Source organism: Plectropomus leopardus, chromosome 10, assembly GCF_026936395.1.
Source record: "Plectropomus leopardus strain MGB_pleo_1.0 chromosome 10, ASM2693639v1, whole genome shotgun sequence".
NCBI classification, from domain to species: Eukaryota; Metazoa; Chordata; class Actinopteri; order Perciformes; family Serranidae; genus Plectropomus; species Plectropomus leopardus.
Genome location: NC_142185.1, coordinates 935638 through 958856, shown reverse-complemented (window position 1 = coordinate 958856; position 23219 = coordinate 935638). Strand labels below are relative to the sequence as shown.

The following is a 23219-nucleotide window of genomic DNA, read 5'->3' as shown; positions in this document are numbered from 1 at the left end:
TGGTATTTAAAATCTAAGGGGATTTGGTGGCATCTACCCATGAATTGGCGATTGCAACCAGCTAAAACTTGTCTATTGAGCTGATTCTTCTATATGGAAGTGAATTTTGGGGCCCATTAATTAAAGGAGAACAAATGAAAAATACATCTTGAATTCTGGAAAAATATTTTCAGATTCCACCGAAACTGTCCAAATCGTTGTTGCAGAGCAGAACTTTCCCCCCTCTTAATTAAAGTAAAAGAGAGGACAATCACATTTTTAAATAATTTATTAGTCAGATCCAGACTCATACTAACATTCAGCCTATTTAAGTCAAAATGATAACATGGAAATGATTCTCATCCCACAATTAAAACAGTTCAAAAACATTAAAAATGAAAATAGCCCAGGCCACATACCTTTGGTTGACTCTGACCGCCTGTGTAAGGTTAATTGGAAATTACAAAATAAACATACTTTCTAATTTCACCTCATTCATGGACTAAAGCTGCACTGCTTTTATTCTGAAGTTGTTTTTTTTTTATTCACGTACATAATGACGTAATACATATATCAAGACATGCGCGTGATTGAATTCTGCTCAGGCTAAAAAAAGAAAGGTAGATGCCGAATGTAGGATTTTCAACAAAAATTGGACTGCTAAGTATTTATTTACTGAAGTTGGAGGTAAAGCCGTGTGTTTAGTTTGCGGGGAGCAGATCGCCGTGTTTAAGGACTACAATTTGAGTCGGCATTACCAGACGAAACATGCAGAGAAATATAAAAACTTGACTGATGCTGAAAGAGCGCGAACATCGGAAGCTTTGCTAGCTAAGCTGCAAACACAGCAAGGTTTTTTTACCAAGCTTCATACATCCAGGGATGCAGCAACCAAGACCAGCTTTGTGATATCCCACAAAATAGCCAATAACAGCAAGCCATTCTCGGAGGGGGAGTTTGTGAAAGAGTGCTTGGTAGACTCTGCAGCACTAATATGCCCTGAAAAAAAGCAGCATTTGAGCAAGTCCCACTGTCCAGGCGAACTGTGACGAGAATGATCAAGGACACTGCAGGGAATCTGGAGCTACAGCTGCAATGTGAAGTGCCAAGTTTTGACTTTTTCTCCTTGGCTTTGGACGAGAGCTGTGATGTCCGCGACACAGCCCAGCTACTCATATTTGTCCGTGGGATATCGCCGGACTTCAAGATTACGGAGGAACTGGCAGCAATGCGGTTGTTAAAAGGGACGACGACAGGGAGCGATCTCTTCACAGAGGTAAATGTGTGTATGGAGATGTTGGGACTGAAATGGGACAGACTGGCAGGTGTCACCACAGATGGTTGTCCAAATCTTACAGGAAAAAATGTCGGACTTTTAAAACGTATGCAGGATAAAATGACTGAAATTGACCCAGATCAGAAATTGGGATTTTTACATTGTATTATACACCAACATGTGTTGTGCAAATCAGTGCTAAAAATTAACCATGTTATTATGTTATTATTATGTTATTATGAACTGGGACACTTTATCTGGAAGCCTCTCAAAATCACAGTTCAGTTCAGTGACAGTTCAATATGTTGTATCTTGCTTAATGTTTGGCGCACAAAGACAATATTGTGATGTCTTTAAAATGCTCAGAACCTTGTGAAGTGGAGTGAATGTGTCTGAAAATGTTCACTAATATGAGTCACAAATAGTAAAAAATGTTAACATTTTGTCTACCATTGTTTTGAGAAATTTGAGTGAATAAATTACATTTTTTTGTAAGGCAACCTCACTTTTTCATTGCTTAACTTTAACATATACTCTTGCCAGCTTGTCAAAACAATGCTATTTACTGCTTTTTATAAAGAAATACAATTAATATTATGCAGAATTGAGTTCAGCCTTTTGGCCCGGCCCTCCACAATATTTTCTGTTTCTTATGTGGCCCCATGGAAAAAATAATTGCCCACCCTTGGCCTATATCAATCAATGGCAATCAGAAATCCAATTAATACAAAAATTAGAATGCTGCAATTTACTAGACAGAGAATTTAAATTGGCCCAGTCTCTAACCCAAATCAAACATCTCGTAGAAGAAAGACAAATCCTAACTAATTACAGACTCATTGAGCCTCATTCACAAACACTGCATACGCACAAATCTTTACTCAAGCTGTGCATACTCACATTTTATGTACAAATCTGTGATTCATCAATATTTTCTTACCTGAATTTATTCATACTTCACAAATTTATAACTGCCTCAGACCATGTATACGCACTAGGGATGTAGCGGTTTCCAGTATCACAATAATCGCAGTGAAATTCTATGATGGTTAGTAATATCATTCAAATTTTAATTATCATGATAACCGTGTGGGATCACCGTGCTTTGAAACTGTTGCCGGGGTCCAAAATTAACTACTGCCGAGCGCCAAATGTCATAAAATCTCTGGAGGTCATTAGCCACGCTGGCTGGTAAATGTTTGTGACAAAATAGCCACGTATTAAACTCTGCTGAGAGTGTCCAGTGTGTTTTTAGGGGCGCACGGCTCTGTTGCCCTGTGCCCCTGCGTCACTCACACTCATCTCTGTGGTGCGGTGAAGCCGTCTCGAGCGCTACTCGTTCTGCGGCTCTGCTTACGTCACAAGACACCAGCTGATCACTAAACTATCACCAGCCGCTGGCATGCTGGGAGTTAATGCTGTGTGCATACTTATGAGATATTAAGAGGGAGGCCCTGTTGTTTGAACCAACACAGCAAACTCTTTCTGCCTCTCACAGTGGTAGCTGCACTTCTTCCATTCTTACCTTTCACAATAAAAGCCCTAGACACATGGCCTGCATCACAGCTTGCCAGAGGGAACTCACACACAGAGGCTGTGGTGACGAGCTGTTCATAATATTTAATACTTTTACTTCAGATTTCGCTCTGGTCTCTTCTCTAAGTTTGCGTATTATCTCAATTAAATTTATTGAAATAAATGTATATGTGAGAAAAAAAGGCGATTTATTATTTTTTTTTTTGGTAAAAGATATGCTTGGCTGGTGATTCAACGAGTTAATAGTGGACACTAACTGTGAAATTGTAATGCCTCCACCAAAGTTAGCAGCAATGTGTTTTAAAGTGACAATCAGCCAATCGGCTGTTTTTGACTGCCGTTACATTTGCACACACTCACTGACGGTCCAACACTGATGTATTGTGGTCTTAATATGTGCACAGACACAGCTTCACCGCTTTCTCTATGATACAAGTGACTAAACAAGACTACAGAATGTCATCACTCATTGTAACTAACACGGCTTCTCAGGCTTGTAGCAGTGGTGACACAATAGTAGTGTAGTTAGTTTTATAGCCTAAATTTAGATTTTAGCCTCTAGTGATGGCATTTAGGCTTCAAAAAATTGAAATTGATGTTCATTTGTGAAGATTATCTTGCTGAATAAAATGTGTATCGTAAATGTTTTTCACAGGGTTTATTTTCTTCAGTGATCCATATATCCCATAGGCTTGTTGATGAGGGAACCAGGGCAATGTTAGCTTCTGCCTCAGCCGTCAGAGAAACATCATTCTTGAGCAGGGAACAGCCCTGAGACATAACTGCACCTGTTAGCTATTTGACAGAAACTGTTGATTATTACTTGATCTAACATTTTACACATTCCCCTTGATTAGTGAAAGTCAGGATTCAATGTGAGCAATTCATCAATTCAGAACACATTTACAAAAATGTCTCACAGAAATAAGATGATGAAAACTGTTAAAACCATGTCTGTCGTATTCTCTGTCCTCCAGTGGCCTTGCAGATCCTGAAGATTGCCAAGTGCTCTGTGTCCTGTGAGAACACCAGTTTGGATGTGAGACCAAAAAGAGTAACCCTGGATCCTGCTGTTAAGTTTGAGGTACATGTTGATATAGTCGTTAAATAATTTCAGACCTTGTCAACAACAGTCCCCAGGATATATATATATTTGGCATTTCTCATTCAGCAGCCAACTGCCTCTGGACTGCTAAATACCAGCTGGCAAGTCAAGTCAAGTCAAGTCAATTTAATTTATAGAGCCCATTATAACAAAAGATTGTTTTTAGAGGGCTTTACAGTGTATGACATCCCTCTGCCCTTAGACCCTCACATTACCCAAGGAAAAACTCCCAAAAAAAGAACCCCTGAAACGGGAGAAAAAAAGGAAGAAACCCCAGGAAGAGTGGTAGAGGATGATGAGGGATCCCTCTTCCAGTGCGGACAGATGTGCAATAGATGTTGTAAATAACAAATGAAATACAATCATCGCATAAAAGAAAGAGAAAGAGAAAGGGGAGGAGAGGGGTAGAAAGGCCCAGCAATAATGGAAACAGACGCATGTCATATTACAATAACGATAGGTGTGAAATTATTAAATGCAACAGGATTAGCGTAGTGCAGTTCAGACCCAGGCTCCGTAATCGCGAGCCCCAGGTAGTGACAGTACCACATGGCTATCACAGATGCAAGGCTAAGCTAAACTACTGAGGCTAAGCTAAGCTTGCAGATGGCTGTCACAGATATAAGGCTAAGCTTAGCAGTAAGTAAGCATTCATGTTGTCTGTCTGAAGCCATGTGAACACTGATCTGCATGGCCGTGATCCCCGGCTTTGCAGCCTCTTGTATCTGCTCCTCCATCAGCCAATCAGTGGCCAAACAAACAATAAACATTGTATTTGTACTGGGGAACGTCTTCTTCATCACCAACAGAGCTGGTTAGTAATCAAGCTTTTGCCAAGTCCAGTCAGAAAATTGGTGGAAACGTCTTTTCCTCTGAGAAACTCTGCAAATGCATCCTCTTGTTGTATTGTGTTGTTATTGACTCTATTACTGAATTAACTTCACTTGCTGCTGTATTTACTCTACTAATGTTAGAGTTAGAGCTTATTACTTTGGGAAATGCCATTACTGTTCTACAGGCTGCGGCCTGTATTTTACTTCATCAACTATACAATTGTAGCGGTTATTAATAACTACGTTAAAATTTGGATTTTGCACTCGTTAAAGTAAAAGGGGCACCATTCTCCATTCAGGAGAAAATTAAATCTTAAATTGTGACAGTGTTAAGACATGTCATTACTTTAATCAATCTCATAATCTGTACCGTTTATTCTGTATACATTGATCTTGTTTCTCTCATGAAATAATATCCACAGACAACGACTTGGCGATAAATGAGGATAATTTATTTAGACTAATAAAATGAAGAGTAAATAGATGAAATAATATGACATATAAAAGGACAGAGAATACATAAAAGGGAACCTACGTGATGTATGTTCAGGTGATGTAAATAATTAATTATGGATGATAGTGGAGGAAATACGTGACCGTCTAAAGCATGGATGCGCACTGAACGGTGACGTAGAATTTAGAAGTTTGGCATTAAAGCTTCGCTATGCGACATCAACTCTGATCACTAGAAAATGTTATTCTGCCTACTTTTGTCGACTTGATTAGACTTCTCCGGGGAGGTCCAGGTCCTCGCGTCACTCCAGGGGAGAGCTGCGGCGCGTCTTCCAGACGAGGTGACCCGCTGAAAGGCGGCGGCGGCCGGGCAGGTGGAGTCGGTGTGCGGCGGTCTTTAACTGGCCTCGGTGTTTGCCTCAGCGAACCGGTAAAAGTCTTTAAACAAAGTCCTTAAGGGCAGGCAACGGATGCTGATAGTTTGGGCAGCAGGTGTTGCTCCTAGATCCGTGGCAGAGTTGATGGTGAATCGCGGAGTGTCCTTCTCAATTAAAACTTGCAGAAATAATCAAAGTAATCCCACTGGTCTGAGGGAGTCACTTTAAATTATTAATTTGATTTTACTTAAAAACTAATTACCAAAAGTGTCTTTACCTACCAAAAACTGGTATAAAGAAAAGCGTCAAAGAGATTTAAAAGAAAATGGCTTCAAAAGTTAAAGTTCAGCAAAGCTCTGATGAGCTGTTGCGGCTCCGCTTATAAAAATGAAGAAAGGAAAAGTTGCGAGCGCGGATGCACGAGATGCACCGCTGTAAAAAGTAGCGAAGAAAAACTTCAGAAGAGAGAAGAGGAGAAGCCTTGAGAAGAGTGAGCTTAGAGAGAGAGAGAGAGAGAGCTCTGAGCTAACTTTAGAGAGAGTCACTCAGTTTTTATCTTTCGATTTGGGGTGTGGATGGAAGGCGGAGTTAGCGAACTTTTGCACCGAGCGATCGCACATCTGGTATAAGTTTCAAAAAGACCTAATGTAATTTAGGAGACATTTATGTCTCTGAACTTTATGACGAATTACGCGATCTAACCCGTGGTGTATAAATTCACGTATCTCCTCACCACTATAGTCTCATCACAGTAACTTCAAATGCATGTTAGGAGACCCAAAAGTAATTTGTAGCGTAACACATGATTCTGAAGATCCTTTGCTCAATTTTGTGAAATATGTGACCACACATAACATAACATTGTACCATGGATCCTAAGAAACTTGTGATTACTTAGATATAGGATTACTTTTAACATTATACAATGAATTCAAAATACGATATAACTACAAAGTTGGTTACGAGCTTACTAATAACCAAGACCACTAGATGGCAGTATAGCTCCATTATAACAAAAGGGGAATAAAACGTACTTTACCTAACTCATTCAAATTACATGAGATGAAAAGAATGGGAGGTGCTCCTATCTGTTTACTGAAGCATGGAGACAACCTCACCCCCAGTCACAAAGACTAGGGAAGAAGGGAAATTTTAACTTACAACCTTGGTCCAAGTCATTCTGTCAGATGTTTATCACAACACAGGGTTATATAATGGCTTTACCCAATGTTCGACCAGTTGGTTATCTCAGCAGGGGAGGCAATACAATGGTTGTTTGGTATTGCTTGGGTGATCCCAGGAGGTCGTTCAGATGCCTTACATCCTGTGGTATGCTGATGGGACCTTCGGAGTGCTTACCTTCCACCATATGTCAGGATGGAGGGTGTCAGATACTGACACTTTCCCGTGGCTCAAAAAGGCAGAGCGTGTTTACAGACATCCCCAGGGAGTATAAGTTAAGTTAATTAACAACCCCCTGTTGGATGTTTTGGGTTCGTAAAACAGTGTCTCTTGACGTGTCCCCCACTTGCCCCGGGGACATTGAGCTCTTGAGTTCCTCAGAGGAAAAATGTAATGACCACGCCAAGGCAGTCCACTACACAATAGAGTTCCTTATTGATTGGCTGCTTATGTTTTAAGCTATGTTGCGGATCCCTGCTTGGCCTTGATTGGATTGTAATCTATGGAAAGTGTTTATGATGGCCAGTCCAGACTGATACAAAAAGTATCATCAGGATGTTTAGCTCCCATCATCAGAAAAAAAAAACAACTTTACATAGCACCTTTAAACACTGTTACGCTTCAGAACATAAGGTTAAACAGGACCCACAATACAGACCAGGAGACCAAAGAAACACCTAACAATTTATTTATATTGCTGACAGTGCACCAGTGCATAAGGGAGATTCCGATTGAGGATCAGGGGTTGACGGGTCCATGAGGAAGGTTCAGTTCTCAGGCGGCAAGCATTCCAAAAAAAAGTCAGGCGAGGCGAGAGGAGGATAGGGTTTGAGTGTGGTGGCGATGTAGAAGGTGAGCGTGGCAGGGCTGCAAGAGAAGAAAAAACAAGGTTAAGCACAAAAATCCCAGGCAAAAAAAAGTTCTAAAAGATCGATGACGACGTTTCCGGTTTGACTGATGGCGTAGTAAGACGCGTGGAGGAGCCGCTCTCCTAAACTCCAGATAACTTGCCCATCTAACAACTCGAAAATCGAAATTCAACCGAGTAAGAACTAGATGGCGACCAGACGGAACGTTAAAGGCCAAAAAGGTGAAGAAAATATGCCGAAATCGCAAGAAAAGAGTAACGTGGCGGATCAGGCTACTACATGTGGAGAAGCTACAGCACTCCTGTGTGTCACTCGACCGAGCATGGCCCCTGAAGACATAATTACTGCGATAAAGGAGCTAAAAGCGGACATAAAGAAGGGCAATGAAGGTGTTAAACATGAGATAGTCGGCCTGAGACAAGAAATTAACGGCAAACTCGACAAACTTGCAACGGAAGTGCAAGGTTTATCTGACCGCGTAGAAGAAACGGAATCCCGCGTGGGGCAGATGGAGGACTGGGCAGAGGAAGCATCCCGGGCGCTCCTCACCTGCCTGGAACAACAAAGAAATCTCCAGCAAAAAGTTACTGACCTCGAATCTCGCTCAAGAAGAAATAATGTCCGAGTCTTCGGAGTGGTGGAGGGAGAGGAAGGCGACTCGACAATGCAGTTTATAGTGAATCTCATCAAGAGTGAGTTGACAATGCTGCGAGATGTGGATCTGAAAATACAGCGGGCTCACCGTAGCCTGGCTCCGAGACCTCCGACTGGTGCCCCCCCGCGACCCATCATAGTGAACATCCAGGAGTTTTCCACCAAGGAGATGGTTCTGAGAGAGGCTTGGAAAAAGGGGAAAATCCTGGTGGGAAACCGGGCTCTTCACTTTGACCATGACTATGCATCAGATATAGTCAAAAAACGTAAGGAATACAACGAGATAAAGAAAGCTCTGAAAGAAAGAGGGATCCGTTTCCAAACACCATACACCCGGATGCGGATTCACTGGGACTCGGGGGTCCGCACTTATGACAGCGCGCAGGAGGCACGGAAAGATCTGAAGAGACGAGGTTTCCAAATAGAGGAACCAGCGGCGACCGAGGGGGACAGCGGTCTGGAGAAAAAGCTGGCGGAGCGGCTGGGATGGAACCTGGCAGCGAACACCCGGGAAAGGAGCCCGTCCACGGCGCAGAGAGCGAGAAAAAAACTCCTTGGGTTCCGGAGGAAACAAGCGGAGGAATCAGGAACTGGGACGTAAGTCGCACCGCTTAGTGTGATTTTTTTTTTTTTTTTTTTTGCCTTTCATAAATCCACAACACCTGGGAGAAGCGGCTTCTCTTAAATGAAACTTGTTGGACCTGTAAGATGGTAGAGTCTTTTAACTCTCTTACCACTTTTGACTTCGGGCCCTCTCTAAGTGAGAGGCTTCACCCTGGACTCACCAACGGAGTCACAGGCGAGGGAGGCTTCCCTCTATGTTTGGAGACCTGTTTAAGTTCATGCTCACTGTTCTGTGTTCAGATTTTATTTTGGGGGATTTCTGGCTCAGCTGATTTTTGGACTGTATATGATAGGGTCACATGATCTGAGGTGTGCTTCTTTGAATGTGAATGGTCTGAGTAACCCGGTAAAAAGGAAAAAGGTTCTTGCTAAAATGAAAAAAGATAAAGCACAAGTGATATTTCTTCAAGAGACACATATGTCTAAAAAAGAACATGAAAAGTTGAAAACATTTGGTTATTCGAATTCTTTCTTTAGTTCATGTGAAAACAGTCGTAAAAGAGGAGTGGCAACTCTGATTTCTAACAGTCTCAATTTTGAACTGATCTCAGAAAGGAGTGATAAGGAGGGCAGATATGTAATTATTAAAGCGAGGATAGATAATGTACTCGTCACATTTGTTAATATATACGCCCCTCCAGAAAGTGACAGGAAATTCATCAGGTCTTTATTTGATTCGTTAAAATCAGAAAGTGAAGGGATTTTAGTTTGTGCTGGGGACTGGAACACAATTCTGAATCACTCATTGGATACGACGAGCACTAAAAAGCAGAAAGTACATAAATCAGGTGACCTTAATTTTCTGATCAAAGAGATGGGTCTGTTTGATGTTTGGAGGAGCCCCCACCAACAGGAAAGAGATTTTACCCATTACTCAGCCACTCACCGTGTTCACTCCAGAATAGACTTTTTCTTGATGAACAATGAAGATAGACACAGAGTGAAGGATTGTTCAATAGGAACAGCAGATATATCAGACCATAATGTAATTTACTTAACTTTCCATATAAACAACAGTCGGAAGACCACATTATGGAGACTAAATACTAGTATTTTAAACAAGGAGACCGTTATAAAGGAGATTAAGGAGGAAATTAATGAATGTATAGAGGACAACAAGAATAGTCAGGTGAATCCAGTCATCATGTGGGACACAGTAAAGGCAATATGAGAGGAAAATTAATTTCAAGGACAGCGTACTTAAATAAGATGAAAAGGCTAAAATATGACGAATTAGAGAAAACATTGAGGGAACTAGAGAAACAACAACAAAAAGATGAAAATAAGAGACTGACAGACCAGATTAAAGTACAAAAAAAGCAACAAAAATTCTAGCAAAACGCCTCAGGGCACAACAGAAGAGGAACACCATTCATAAAATCAGAGACCCTTTGACTAAAAAGATAACATATGAACCAGAGGAAATTCATAACATCTTTCAAACCTATTACAAATCATTATACTCACAGCCTAATAATATTGACGATGGAAAGATTAAACAATACTTACTATCGTTAGACCTCCCATCCATAGGGAAAGTACAAAATGATGTTGACCACTCCTATTACAAAGAAAGAACTAGACGTAGCCATTAACAAATTAAAACCAAATAAAAGCCCTGGGAGTGACGGCTACCCTAATGAATGGTATAAAATCTTCAAAGAAGACCTCATCCCTCTTCTGTTAGAATCATTCAATTATACACTAAATGAAGCTGTGACACCACCATCATGGAAAGAAGCAGTGATATCAGTCATTCCAAAAGAAGGCAAAAATATAGAAAACTGTGAATCCTATCGTCCCATCTCAATATTAAATGTAGACTATAAGTTGTTTAGCTCTATAATCTCTAAAAGAATTGAACACTACCTGCCTGATTTAATACATGAGGACCAGACAGGTTTTATTAAAGGCCGCCAGACTCAAGACAACATTAGGCGAACCCTACATATTATAGAACAGATCAACAAAAAACATCTGAGTGCAGCTCTGATCAGCCTTGACGCCGAAAAGGCTTTTGACAGAGTCTGCTGGCCTTTTCTATATGGGGTGCTAGAGAAATTCGGCTTTAATAAACAATTCATTAGATGTATACAAGCCCTTTACACAGAGCCAAGTGCTAGAGTAAAAATTAATGGCCATTTGACCAGCAGTTTTAAGCTATTTAGGGGCACCCGCCAAGGATGCTGCCTTAGCCCCACACTTTTTGCAATATTCATAGAGCCTTTAGCACAAACCATAAGACAAAACCCGGATATTAAAGGAATCAATATGGCAAATGAGGAACATGTAATAGGACTCTTTGCCGATGATGTCATCACCTACCTCCAAAACCCGGAATTAACATTCCCTAGGCTCATGTCTGTCCTGGAGGAATACGGTCAGTTATCTGGGTATAAACTGAATGTTTCCAAAACACAGGTCCTCTCCTTTAATTATACACCAAGCAGAACAATCAAATTGGAATATAAAATAAAGTGGCATTCAAAGTCGATAAAATATTTAGGTGTACTACTTACACAGGAATGTAACAGAATTTATGAAATAAATTATGAATCCATAAATAATAAGATTCAGAGAGATTTGAGGAAATGGTCAATACTAATATTAGATTTTAGTTCAAGAATTGAGACAGTGAAGTTGAACGTGTTGCCGAGGCTGTTGTATCTTTTTTTGTCTTTACCAACCAGAATTCCAGAATCTCAATTCATAGCATGGGATAAACAACTATCTAGATTCATTTGGGCAGGAGCTAGGCCAAGGGTTAAATTTAAAATGCTTCAACTAGACAGAGAAAAGGGAGGTCTTGCTGTGCCTAATCTCAAAGAGTACTATTATGCTGCCCAGATGAGGTATCTCGTCTATTGGTGCTCTCCAGATTACCAAGCCAGATGGAAACACATTGAATTGAATGTGGATCATTCTCACCCTCAAGCTAGACTAGGGGGTGCTGATCACACAAACCTAAAGGGGGAAAATTCAATAATAGAAGATTCATTAAAAATTTGGTATGAAATTATTAGAAAATATAATTTGGAAAATGAAATTAAACTTCTGGTTTGGCCATCTCATACACCTCGGTTTGGTCCTGGAGTGCTGGACAATGCCTTTGCAAGCTGGACAGTAAAAGGGATGACAGCTATATGTACTCTCTTAGAGGGCAAGAGTTTTAAAACATTTCAACAATTTAAAGAGGAATTTAATTTGGAAAATGGAGACTTTTTTAGATATCTACAGTTAAGACATTTCTATGATACTGAGATTAAAAAAAGACTGTCAGCAGAAGACGCTGGAGTGGTTGAAGTGTTTACAAGTGCATATGAACTAACACCGACTAAGATTGTGACTAAACTGTACAGAGGACTACAGAAACGGAATGGTAGGAATTCTCTTCATGTGAAGTTGAAATGGGATTCAGAGCTGGGCATTGAGCTATCAGAGAGTGATTGGCGCTCTATCTGCAGAACTCAACAAACCTCCACTAGCTCTAAAAGATGGAGGGAATTCGGGTGGAAAAATTTAATCCGCTATTTCATCACACCTCATATTAAAAGTAAACAACTGGGTCTACCACAACAATGCTGGAGACAATGTGGGCAGATGAGTGCCAATCACCCGCATGTGTTCTGGTCCTGCTCAAACCTGCAACCATTTTGGGACGGAGTTACATTGATCCTGGAAGTGATTTTAAAGTACAAGGTGCCTAGAGACCCTCGAACCCTGTACCTGGGCCTGATGACAGAGGACATTATTCATAACAAGGACACTTATCTTTTTAAAATTCTAATACTGGCCAGTAAAAAGGCCATCACAAGAAACTGGTTGAAAGCTGACCCGCCTACCACAGGGCAGTGGCTGGACATCGTTAAGGAGTTATACATTATGGAAAAACTGACTTTTTACTTAAGACTGGAAGCAAGGTCTCTGCATCAACGCTGGGAAAAATGGACCAGATTCATTGAAAACTCACAGCCTCAGCTATCATGATGGAGAAAAGTATAGGGCATCACGGACCCCCCCTTCCCTTTTTTGTTAGTTTATAATTTGTGTTAATGTTCCTTTCTCGTTACATACTCTACACTTATCACTCTTTGTAATTTGAAGCTGTTTATTCTCATTGTAGAGCGATGGAGTATGTGTCTTACTTATGTTGTTTTCTTCTCTGAAAAAAGACAAATAAAAAGTTTAAAAAAAAAAAGAAAAAGATCAATGACGAAAAATCCTGGTCAAAAAAAGAATAATAATGAAGGCTGTGACCAAGTCAGGGTCCAGGATAAATGAGCAGGGCACCCAGGGGGAGCGGCAGGGGTTCCGAAGGCGGGCAAAGCAGACTGGAGGAAACAGGCTTCAACTGGCAAAACATGGAAGGTGGGATGTGAGGCTGACAGCAGAGGGGTTAATGATTTTCTTAATGGGGAATGGACCACTGTAAGGAGCAAGTTTACGGGTTTCAGTTAGCAAGTGAACATGTCTAGTGGATAACCAGATGGACTGACCTGGCTGACAGGGAGGAGCCAGGTTCCTGGGCTTGTTGGCAGTGACCTCCTGGGTGCACGCCAGAGCTCGGCGGGTGTCCTGCCAGACCCTTCTACAGTGATCGATGGGTTCTTGGACTGAGAGTACTGAGGAATCCACTTCCTGAGTGGGGAACAAGGAGGACAGATATCCCAGGGAGGCCTCAAATGGTTAGATGCCCATGGCAGAGCTGGTGAGGCTGTTATGGGCATATTCTAACCAGGGGAGAAGAGTTGCTAAGGGGGTGGGGTCTTTCTTGACCATGCAGTGAAGGGGAATCTCAAGGTCCTGATTGACTCTTTCAGTTTGGCCATTTGACTGGGTAAAACTGGAGGATAAGCTGGCAGTGGCACTGATAGCCTTACAGAAGCCTTCCAGACTTAGGATATGAATTGCGGTCCTCAGTCCAATACAGTATTCACAGGAATGTCATGAATGCGGATGACGTGGGTAACTAGCAGCTCAGGAGTTACTGTAGCAGAGGGTAGTTTGGGGAGAGCAACAACATGTTCAGTTTTGGGAAAACGGTCCACAATAGTGAGTATAGTGGTTTTACCTTTGGAAGTGGTTATTCCTGTAACCAAGTTAATGGAAAAATTTGACCAGGGTTGGTTGGGGATGGGCAGTGGGTGGAGTAGAGTGGCTGGAGCTTGGTGCGAAGCCTTACTGTGGGCACAGGTAGTGTAGGCTGCCACATATTCTCAGGTGTCCTTGTTAGGCCACCAGAAATTTCATTTGAGCAGGGCATGCTGTTGGCACCAGGATGGCAAGCTAACCGGGAGGCATGGCCCCACTGCAGAACCTGGGATGGAGTAAGGTACACACAAGCAATTAGTTGGTCCATTACCTGGGGGTTGTAACAGCTGAGCCTCCCTGATAGCCTTTTCAATTCCCCAGGTCATTGTGGCAACCACATGCCCCGGGGGCAGGATTGAGTCAGTGGCGGCAGCGGTGTTCACAGATGAGTACTGGCTGGAGAGGGCATCAGGCTTGATGTGCCAGGTTCCTGGGTAAAAGGTTAGTTAAATCTGCTGAAAAAAGGAACCCATTGGGCCTGATGGGAATTGAGTCTCTTGGCTAACTGAATGTATAAGAGATTCTTGTGATCCCAAATCACAAATTGCTGTTCAGCCCCGTCCAGCCAGTGCAGCCATTCCTCCATGGCGAGTTTAACCGCCAACAGATCCCAGTTTCCGACATCATAATTGCACTCTGCAGGAGACAATCGACGAGAGAAGAAAGCACAGGGATGCAAACAGTTATTGGGACCAACATACTGTGATAACACTGCGCAGTCAGAAGCATCAACTTCAACAATGAACTGTTTACTTGTGTTTGGCTGGATCAAGACAGCTGCAGATGTGAACAACTGTTTGAACTTAGGGAGGGCCTTGTCAGCCTCTGCAAACCAGCAGAAGTGCACATTTACAGATGTGAGTCTGGTTAGTGGCGAGGCAACTTTGCTGTAGTCCCGAATAAACCATCTGCAGAAGTTAGAAAACCCTAAAAAGCGCTGCAGCTCCTTCCTGGACTGGGGGGCCGGCCACCCCTCCACTGCCCACACATTTTCCGGGTCCGCTACGACCTACCCACCCTGGATGTCAGAACCCAAAAAGGTAACAGATTCCACATGGAAAGCACACTTTTTAGCTTTAACAAAAAGCTTGCTCTCAAGGAGTCTCACCAGCACCTGGCGCACATGTAAGACATGTTCTTCAAGGTTTTTTGAAAAAATGAGAATATCATCCAAAAAAACAAAAATCGAAATGGAAGTCCTGGACGACATCGTTGATGAGAGCCTGGAAGACAGCTGGGGCATCAGTGAGACCAAATGGCATAACCAAATATTCAAAATGTCCCAGAGGGGTGTTAAAAGCTGTCTTCCACTTGTCCCCCTGCCTCAAACGTACCAGGTGGTAGGTGTTTTGAAGGTCCAACTTGGTGAAAGTCTTTGTGTCCTGCGATCTTTCTTTCCCACAAAAAGAAAAAACCTGCACCCATAGGTGATAAGGTGGGCCGAATTATTCCAGCTGCCAGGGACTTGGTGATGTATTTCTCCATATCCTCCCTTTCCTGCCGCAACAAGCTGTGGAGGCAACTGGAGGGCAGCGGGGCCGCTGGCAACAGATCTATGGCACTGTCTTAGGGTCTGTGTGGGGGAAGAGAGAAAGCCAAGTCCATGCTGAACACTTCTCGAAGGTTGAGATATTCAGGGGAACATAAGAGAGGTCAGGCGGCCTAGTGCCAGGGGAGCGGGATGCATGATCTGAGGGTGACAAGGCTGGTCTAAGACAGACGGAATGACAATGGGTGCTCCAGCCGATTATTCTACTAAAGGACCAGTCAGTATGAGGGTTGTGGTGTCTTAGCCAGGGAAAACCCAGGACCAAGGGAGGGGCAGAAATAACACAAAGGGGATTCTTTCATGGTGGTTACCAGAGACAATGGATGCAGAGGTATAGTTATGTGTGTGACATGGGCAAAACCTTTAGTGTCCAAGGCCAGAGCTGATATGGGTTTCTCCAAGGGTTCTAGCTCACACCAAAGTTGCTTGGCTAGTCCCCGATCCATCTGATTATCCTCAGCACCAGAATCTACTATAACTTGAACTGGCAACACAGTCATCAAAACATAGAGAAACAGGAGCTGATAGACGATTTGCAACTTGGATTTCTATAGGGGCTGTGGCTCGCTTGGACCCCCACTTGTCCTGACAAGCCCCCCCTTTGGCCATACTGGGCAAGTGGAGATGAAGTGGCCGGGCTGACCACAGTACAAACACTAACTGGCTCGCATCCTGCTCTGCCAAGTTCTATGGGCTCTTCCTCCGCAGGATGGGCTGGCAGTGTTTCTGTCTGGGCGGAGGCTTCAGCGGGCTGCTGGGGTTGAGGGGTTGGATGGAGCTGCAGGTCTGGAGGGGTGACCAGTTTTCGCCTGTTGTCTTTCTCACAACTGATTATCCACTTGGATAGCTAGAGACACAGAAGCAGACAGATCATCTGGGACGTCTCTGGAAGCAAGCTCATCTTTTAAATGTTCATTCAAACCCTTGTAAAAAACTGCCTTGAGTGCAGAGTCGTTCCATTGAGTGTCGGCAGCAAGGGTCCAAAAATCCACAGAATAATCAACCATGGAGCGGCATCCCTGGCACAGGCTAAGCAGACGAACAGAGGCGTCCCCAGCTTCATTAGGGTGATCCAAAACAGTTTTAATCTTGGTGACAAACTCAGCATAGGTCAGAGATGACAGATCTGTGCGTGCACTCACTGACTCAGCCCACGCCAACACTCTGCCATGAAACAAACCAACCACATAATTATTTTTAGCCGCTCCCGTGGCAAAATAATATATTATATATAATATATTAGAATATTTTATTTATATTGCGCTTTTTAAAATGCTTTAGTACAGACAAGCAACACATTGAAAGGAATAAAACATAAGTTAAAATCATGAAATAAAATCACACATTATAAACAGTTCTGAAGAGGTGGGTTTTGAGAAGGGATTTGAAATTTGACAAGCTAGAGCAGTCATGGTTCTGTTTGGGGAGAGAGTTCCAGAGGGAGGGGGCAGCAATGGAAAAAGCTCTGTCACCCCATGTTCAGTTTTCCAGCATTCCAAAAAAGTTCAGATGAGGTGATGAGGTGAGAGGAGGACAGGGAGGGGTGATCAGAGCTGATGACAGTCATCTGTGTAGATGAGCAGGTGAATCTAGAATCTAGAAACCACGCCTCGCACCTGCAGGTGAGGACATACAAGGAAAACAGACAACACAGACACAGAACAGGAGGGGCTGGGAAACAAGGGAGAAACACAGGGAGAAAGACAGCAGATCCTAACAAAAACAGAGTTTACAAAGTGCTTTGACAAACAAGGTGGGCAGAGGCAAGAAACCTCAGAGGCAATATAACAATAGAAGCCAGACAATAATGCCGATCAAAGGCCAGACATGAACTAAGGTAGAATTAAATAAGAGATCAGGGGCAGAAAAACAATAATGAGCAGGATCAAGAAAGTATAAAGAATAAAAGAATAAAAAAAAATGTAATTTAAAAGAAAAATTTCAAAGCAAGTTTCTAAAAATTTTAAGTAGGGCTGGGTAACGATTAAAAGTTTTAATCACGATTAATCGCATGAGTTCCCTGTTATATGCAAAATCCAATAATGAATTCAAAAGTAGTGTATAGTGCACTTTTATTTTAAATGTACTGCCATATGAATGAAAGTGCCATAACATTTGTTGTGCAAATACTTTTAACATCAGCAATTTTGCCACGTAGACAGGGTAATCATCTGAGCTCTCCATCACCTGAGAGAGATGGCAAAAAGCAGGCAAAGCCACAGAGCATGAGATATACTTTTCTCCTCCCAAAAGTTCAGTCACATACCTGCAACAGAAAAGTAACTCCACTTGAGTCAAAATAAATTGCATTCACTTATACAAAAAAAAATATCCTCTACATATTCATGCTGTATTTACATATTTACACACACATATAAACACACTATTTCTCTCTTACATGCACTCAGACAGGATAGTGAGAAATATGATGTCAAGTATACCTGCAAGGCTCCAGTAGCGTTTCCAACCTCTGCAGTTTGCAGCTGTAGTTGGCATGTCAGTCTTGGTGTAATCTTGAATTCCATGTGTTTGGAATGTCTTGCACAAGCGACTCCTTCTTTTGTCTATGTTCAGCTTGTTGTTGCTCTAATTCTGCAGCATTTGCTGGACTGTGTTTAAAGTGCCCCACAACTTTTCTGCATTCGGCCAGGACATTGTCAAATGCACTGTTATGCAGAGATACTGTGACAGAACGCTGAAAACTGTGCGCAAATCAGGGGACATGTTCAAAAGGCAGATGTCTTGCAGCAGCGATCATGTTTCTTGCACTACCTGTGCAAGAGTGTGGTGACTTTATTTGACACATTCCACTGCTGTGCAACTTGAATAAAGTGCCCCGCACACGTTTCAGCAAAGTGTCTCTCCTCTGTTTTCCTTACTGTCAGGGCATGTGAATGCAGCTCCCACTGTTCATCAATATAATGCACTGTAACTCTGAGGTAGTTATCGTTACCCAGTGATGTCCAGTAGTCCTCAGTGAGAGAAACAGAGGGTGCACATTGTAAAGTTGGCGCTTTTGCAGTCCTCTCTTTTCGTACAACTTGTGTATTCTTCTTGTGTGTCTTGAAGGAACCTCATAACTGCGATTCTGAGAATGTTTCTCAGACCAACGTCTTCCACAACATTAATCAGCCTGCAGTCTGTAGGTATCCACTTTGCTATGGCATTTGTTAGCTTTTCTTGCCTTTGTTTATCTATACTTCTCCCACACGCTGCATCTAATGTAGTCTGCTGAAGCCTTGCTCCACTGTTAGCTTCATTGAATGATTTGCTGGTATCAACTGTGTGTATTGCATTTAGGTGATATTTCAGACTGGAAGTACTCCAGTGATAAGACAATTCAACTTTGCAGTGGTTAATAACTTTGGTTCTGTCAACTACGCTGTCTGGAAGAACTTTGAAATGAAAATGGCTATGTAAAAGTTTCGTACCCTTTTCCATGTTTGTTTATCCGTCAATTCTTTTCTTTTCCGGTTCCTGTGAGCGCCACAGCAGTAAGCAACAGACTTTTACAAAATAAAAGCTAGTGAGCAACGGATGTTTACAATAAAAAAGAAATAATAAAAACTGTGTTAATGCACGATAAAATAATTTTTGGTGTTAATTAAATAATGAGTTAACACGATAATGACGCGTTAACTTGCCCAGCCCTAGTTTTAAGTGATTTAAAAGAAATCACAGATTGTGCAAGCCTTATCTCCTCAGGTAGGTTGTTCCAAAGCTGAGGGACCCTGATGGCAAAGGCACAGTCACCTTTACTTTTAAGCCTCAACTTTTGAATGGCCAGAGGATCACCTGTAGATCAAAGGCTGCGAGCTGGCTCATAACTAATATGTAGCATGTGGCCCAATTCAGATGAGCTGCAAAAGTGATCATTAAAATCTTAAAATCAATTCCAAAATGAACAGGGAGCCAGTGGAGAGAAGCCAGGATTAGAGTTATTTGATGTTGTCTGTTAAAACTGATAATAAGCTGAGCTGCTGCGTTCTGAACTAGTTGGAGGCAGGGTCAGAGTGTGGTCAGAGTGTGACAGTATGGGTTTGATTCATGAGATATTATCTTATTTGCAGGAAGCAGGATTGGACAACTATGTGCCACACATGTTAGGGTGAATACCAACTCTTTTGAAGAGAGAGTGGCAATTAATAAACAATAAAACACAGGTTGTGAGACTTGGTAGTGGAAAGGAGCCATGACTTAAGATAAAATTCAATGTTAAAACATTCTGCTCCCCAACCAAGAGCAGGGATGGGGCAGATTTACCACAATTTTTTCAAACATCAAAGAGGAGGTTAAAATTTTAAAAGTTTTTGGTGCACTCAGACTCTTGGCATGCTGTGTCTTCTTTTCCCCAAATGGAATTTGATTCTTCCAATCGGGGGTTAAGAGAGTGGGCAGTTTGTCCAGGACCACAGGGACAGTGGCACCGGGGAAACAGCGAGTGATGGTGTTAAAGAAGTGGATATCCATGGTTATGGAGTCACCGATGATCAGTGTGGTGGGGGAAAAGAGAGGAAGAGGAGAGGCTTGGTAGAAGGCTTCTGGTCCAAGTCATGCCAGCCTCACTGTGATCTTCTCCCTCTTTTCGTCCAGCACTTTCAGTTTCATTTCTCCTCTCTGGTCTGACTGACTTATTGGCATATGGCCCACATAACTTTTCCCGATTCTGATAAATCATAGAAAAGTTGTGCTTTAGCAGAAGGGGCCATGGTGTTGAAAAAAAAAAAACGCTGCTGAAAGAGCCTTTGTTGCATCTCATCCACTTGTCTGTCCTGCCAGTGGACATCATGTCATGGTTCCTGTATCCTCCTCCCCCTCACTGCCAGTAAATTTCCATTCACCTTCCTCTGACCTGCTCTACCTCCTAGCCACGCCCACTGCTGCAGCCTGCTCTCCCACAGCTGCAGCTCATCACCAATCAACCCGGTATTTAAGACACTCCTGTTCACACACTCATTGCCAGATCGTCCTCTGCAGCATGCACGTCTTTCCAGCACTCTCCGTCCAGATTCTCCGTTGCCGACTCTGCCTGTCCCTGACCATCTCTTCTCGCCTGCCTCCCTGTGATCCGACCTGCCTTCTGTCCCCGACCACGAACTCAGTTTCGGCGTTCCTGAAATCTGACGGATTCCCCGGTAAAGACCTCTCTGCTCAGACTCGACGATTCTTCCGCCTGATCCCTGCTGGTGCTGCTGTTTCCGTGGACGGACCTCCCGGTAACCGAACCCCTGCCTGCCCTCGACCACCCCTCCGTTCGATCCCCGACATCGCTCTCACACGTGTTGTCGGCTCACGGAGCTACGGGGTTTCCTCGCCACCGGCTACAGCGGGTACGAGCTTCGTGTCTTCGTTACTAGTGATCTCCAGAGACATTGTTTGGGCTCACAGCTCGAAGAACGAACTTTCATTCTGTGTCCAGTCTGCCATTTGTGTTGGTATTAATAAAAGTTATTACCAAGCGCCAGTGAAGCGTACTGTTCTGCATTTGGGTCCTCCTCACGCCCATTACAGTACGATCTGGCCAGAAATGGACCCAGCAGACTCCGGTGCTCTTCAGTCCCGCCTAGCCCGAGTTGAGGGAATGCTTCAACAGCACGAAGCACAACTCACCTCGAACGCGGCGGAGGCTCGCCAGTCTGCTTCGGCGCTGGAACGGGCGCTAACTCAGCTAGCCACGCAGGTTCAACAGATGGCAACCACGCTGACGCAACACGCTGTTCCAACTCCAGTTCCCGTCCAGCCCGCTCAAGCTCCTACGTCATCATCCAGCGCCGCTCCTGAACCCCGGGTGGGGGCTCCTGAACGCTACACTGGAGATCCTGAGGGTTGCAACCCGTTTCTCACTAACTGTTCGATCCTGTTTGCATTGCAACCCCATACCTTTGCCTCGGAAGCCGCCAGAGTTGCCTTCGCCATCAACCACCTCACGGGTCGAGCTCGCCTATGGGGAACGGCAGAATGGGAGAGGGGCATGCCGGCCTGCTTGTCGTTCCATGCCTTCGCTGAGGAACTACGCAAGGTTTTTGGACCGATTCCTGTGGGTCCAGATGCCACTGGGGGTCTTCTGAATCAACGCCAGAGAGATCGATCCGTTGCGGACTTCGCCATTGAGTTTCGCACGACGGCTCGCCTGAGTAGTTGGAACCCCGCTGCCCAGTGTGACGCTTACCTGAACGGCCTCGCTCCTTACATTAAAGACGAACTGGTTTCGTTTGATCTTCCTCAGTCGTTAGACGGCTTGATCGAACTCACCACCCGTCTAGACAGACGAATCCTGGCGAGGAGAAGAGAGCGGTTCCGGGAGGGGGAGACTCGCCGGACCCTCTCCAGTCGGCCTGGTCCTTCCTCCAGCCCGGCTTCGAACTCTGTACAAGGGACAGAACCCATGCAGGTGGGTCGCACGCAGCTGACAGCCGAGGAGGCGGGAGGCAAGCGTCAGGACAACCTCTGTCTGTACTGTGGTCAAGCCGGACACCGTTTCCAGTTGCCCGGTAAAAGGGCGGGCTCAGCAGTAAAAGGGGGCATTCTGCTGAGCCGATCCCGGAACTCGGCCTCCAATCCACGTCCTCTGTTCCATGCCCAGCTCCAGCTCAAGGAGGGATTCTACACCCTCGCCACATTTATTGACTCTGGGGCCGATGTTAACCTGATTGACGAGGAGCTCGCTCGTCAGTTAGGGGTGCAACAGGTTCCCCTTCCTCGTCCTGTACCTGCCAGCGCCCTGGATGGTCATCTGTTGGGGACCGTCACTCATCAAACTACTCCCATCGCTATGCAATTAGTGGGGGAGCATCACGAGACAATCCAGTTTCACGTTTTGAGGTCCCCTAACCTGCCCCTGATCCTGGGATATCCCTGGCTTCGCCGACATAACCCTCACATAGACTGGTCCACGGGCTCGATCCTGAACTGGAGTCCGTCGTGCCAACGTATCTGCCTCAAACGACCGAGCGAACCCGCTCCATCCCCCGGTTCCGGTTCCCCTCCGGATGTTTCCATGGTGCCGGCAGACTACCACGACTACAAGGAGGTATTCAATAAAGGCACGGGCTACTTCTCTTCCTCCTCACCGAGCCTATGACTGTGCCATCGACCTCCTTCCGGTTCCACTCCACCCAAAGGCGTCTCTACTCCCTCTCGGGCCAGAGAGGAGGCCATGGAGACCTACATCAGTGACTCTCTGGCTTCTGGCATCATCCGGCCTTCCTCGTCTCCGGCCGGGGCAGGCTTCTTCTTCGTGGGGAAGAAGGATGGCTCTCTTCGCCCCTGCATCGACTACCGGGGCCTGAATGACATTACGGTGAAAACCGTTATCCTCTCCCTCTCATTTCCTCCGCTTTTGAACTGTTACAAGGTGCCACCATTTTTACTAAGTTGGACCTCCGCAATGCATATCATCTGGTTCGGATCAGAGAGGGAGACGAGTGGAAGACGGCGTTCAACACACCTAACGGGCATTACGAATACCTGGTGATGCCGTTTGGACTTACCAATGCTCCTGCAGTTTTTCAGGCTCTGATCAACGACGTACTGAGAGACTATCTGAACAAGTTTGTTTTTGTCTACCTGGATGACATTTTGATTTTTTCCCAGTCCCGACAAGAGCATGTTCATCATGTACAGACTGTCTTGCAACGCCTGTTACAGAATTCATTGTTCGTCAAAGGCGGAGAAATGTGAATTCCACGTCG

The 23219-nt window shown here is 44.0% G+C and overlaps 1 protein-coding gene across 3 annotated transcripts in view; it reads left to right on the top strand.

The window, feature by feature from the left end:
* nmi (N-myc (and STAT) interactor) overlaps positions 1–23219 on the top strand; it is a 56758-nt gene that overhangs the window by 11942 nt on the left and 21597 nt on the right. For all 3 annotated transcript variants that reach the window (XM_088082825.1, XM_088082824.1, XM_088082826.1), the window contains exon 7: positions 3769–3875. In XM_088082825.1, the coding sequence (XP_087938951.1) occupies positions 3769–3875 (107 nt within the window). The remainder of the gene's footprint in view (positions 1–3768; positions 3876–23219) is intronic.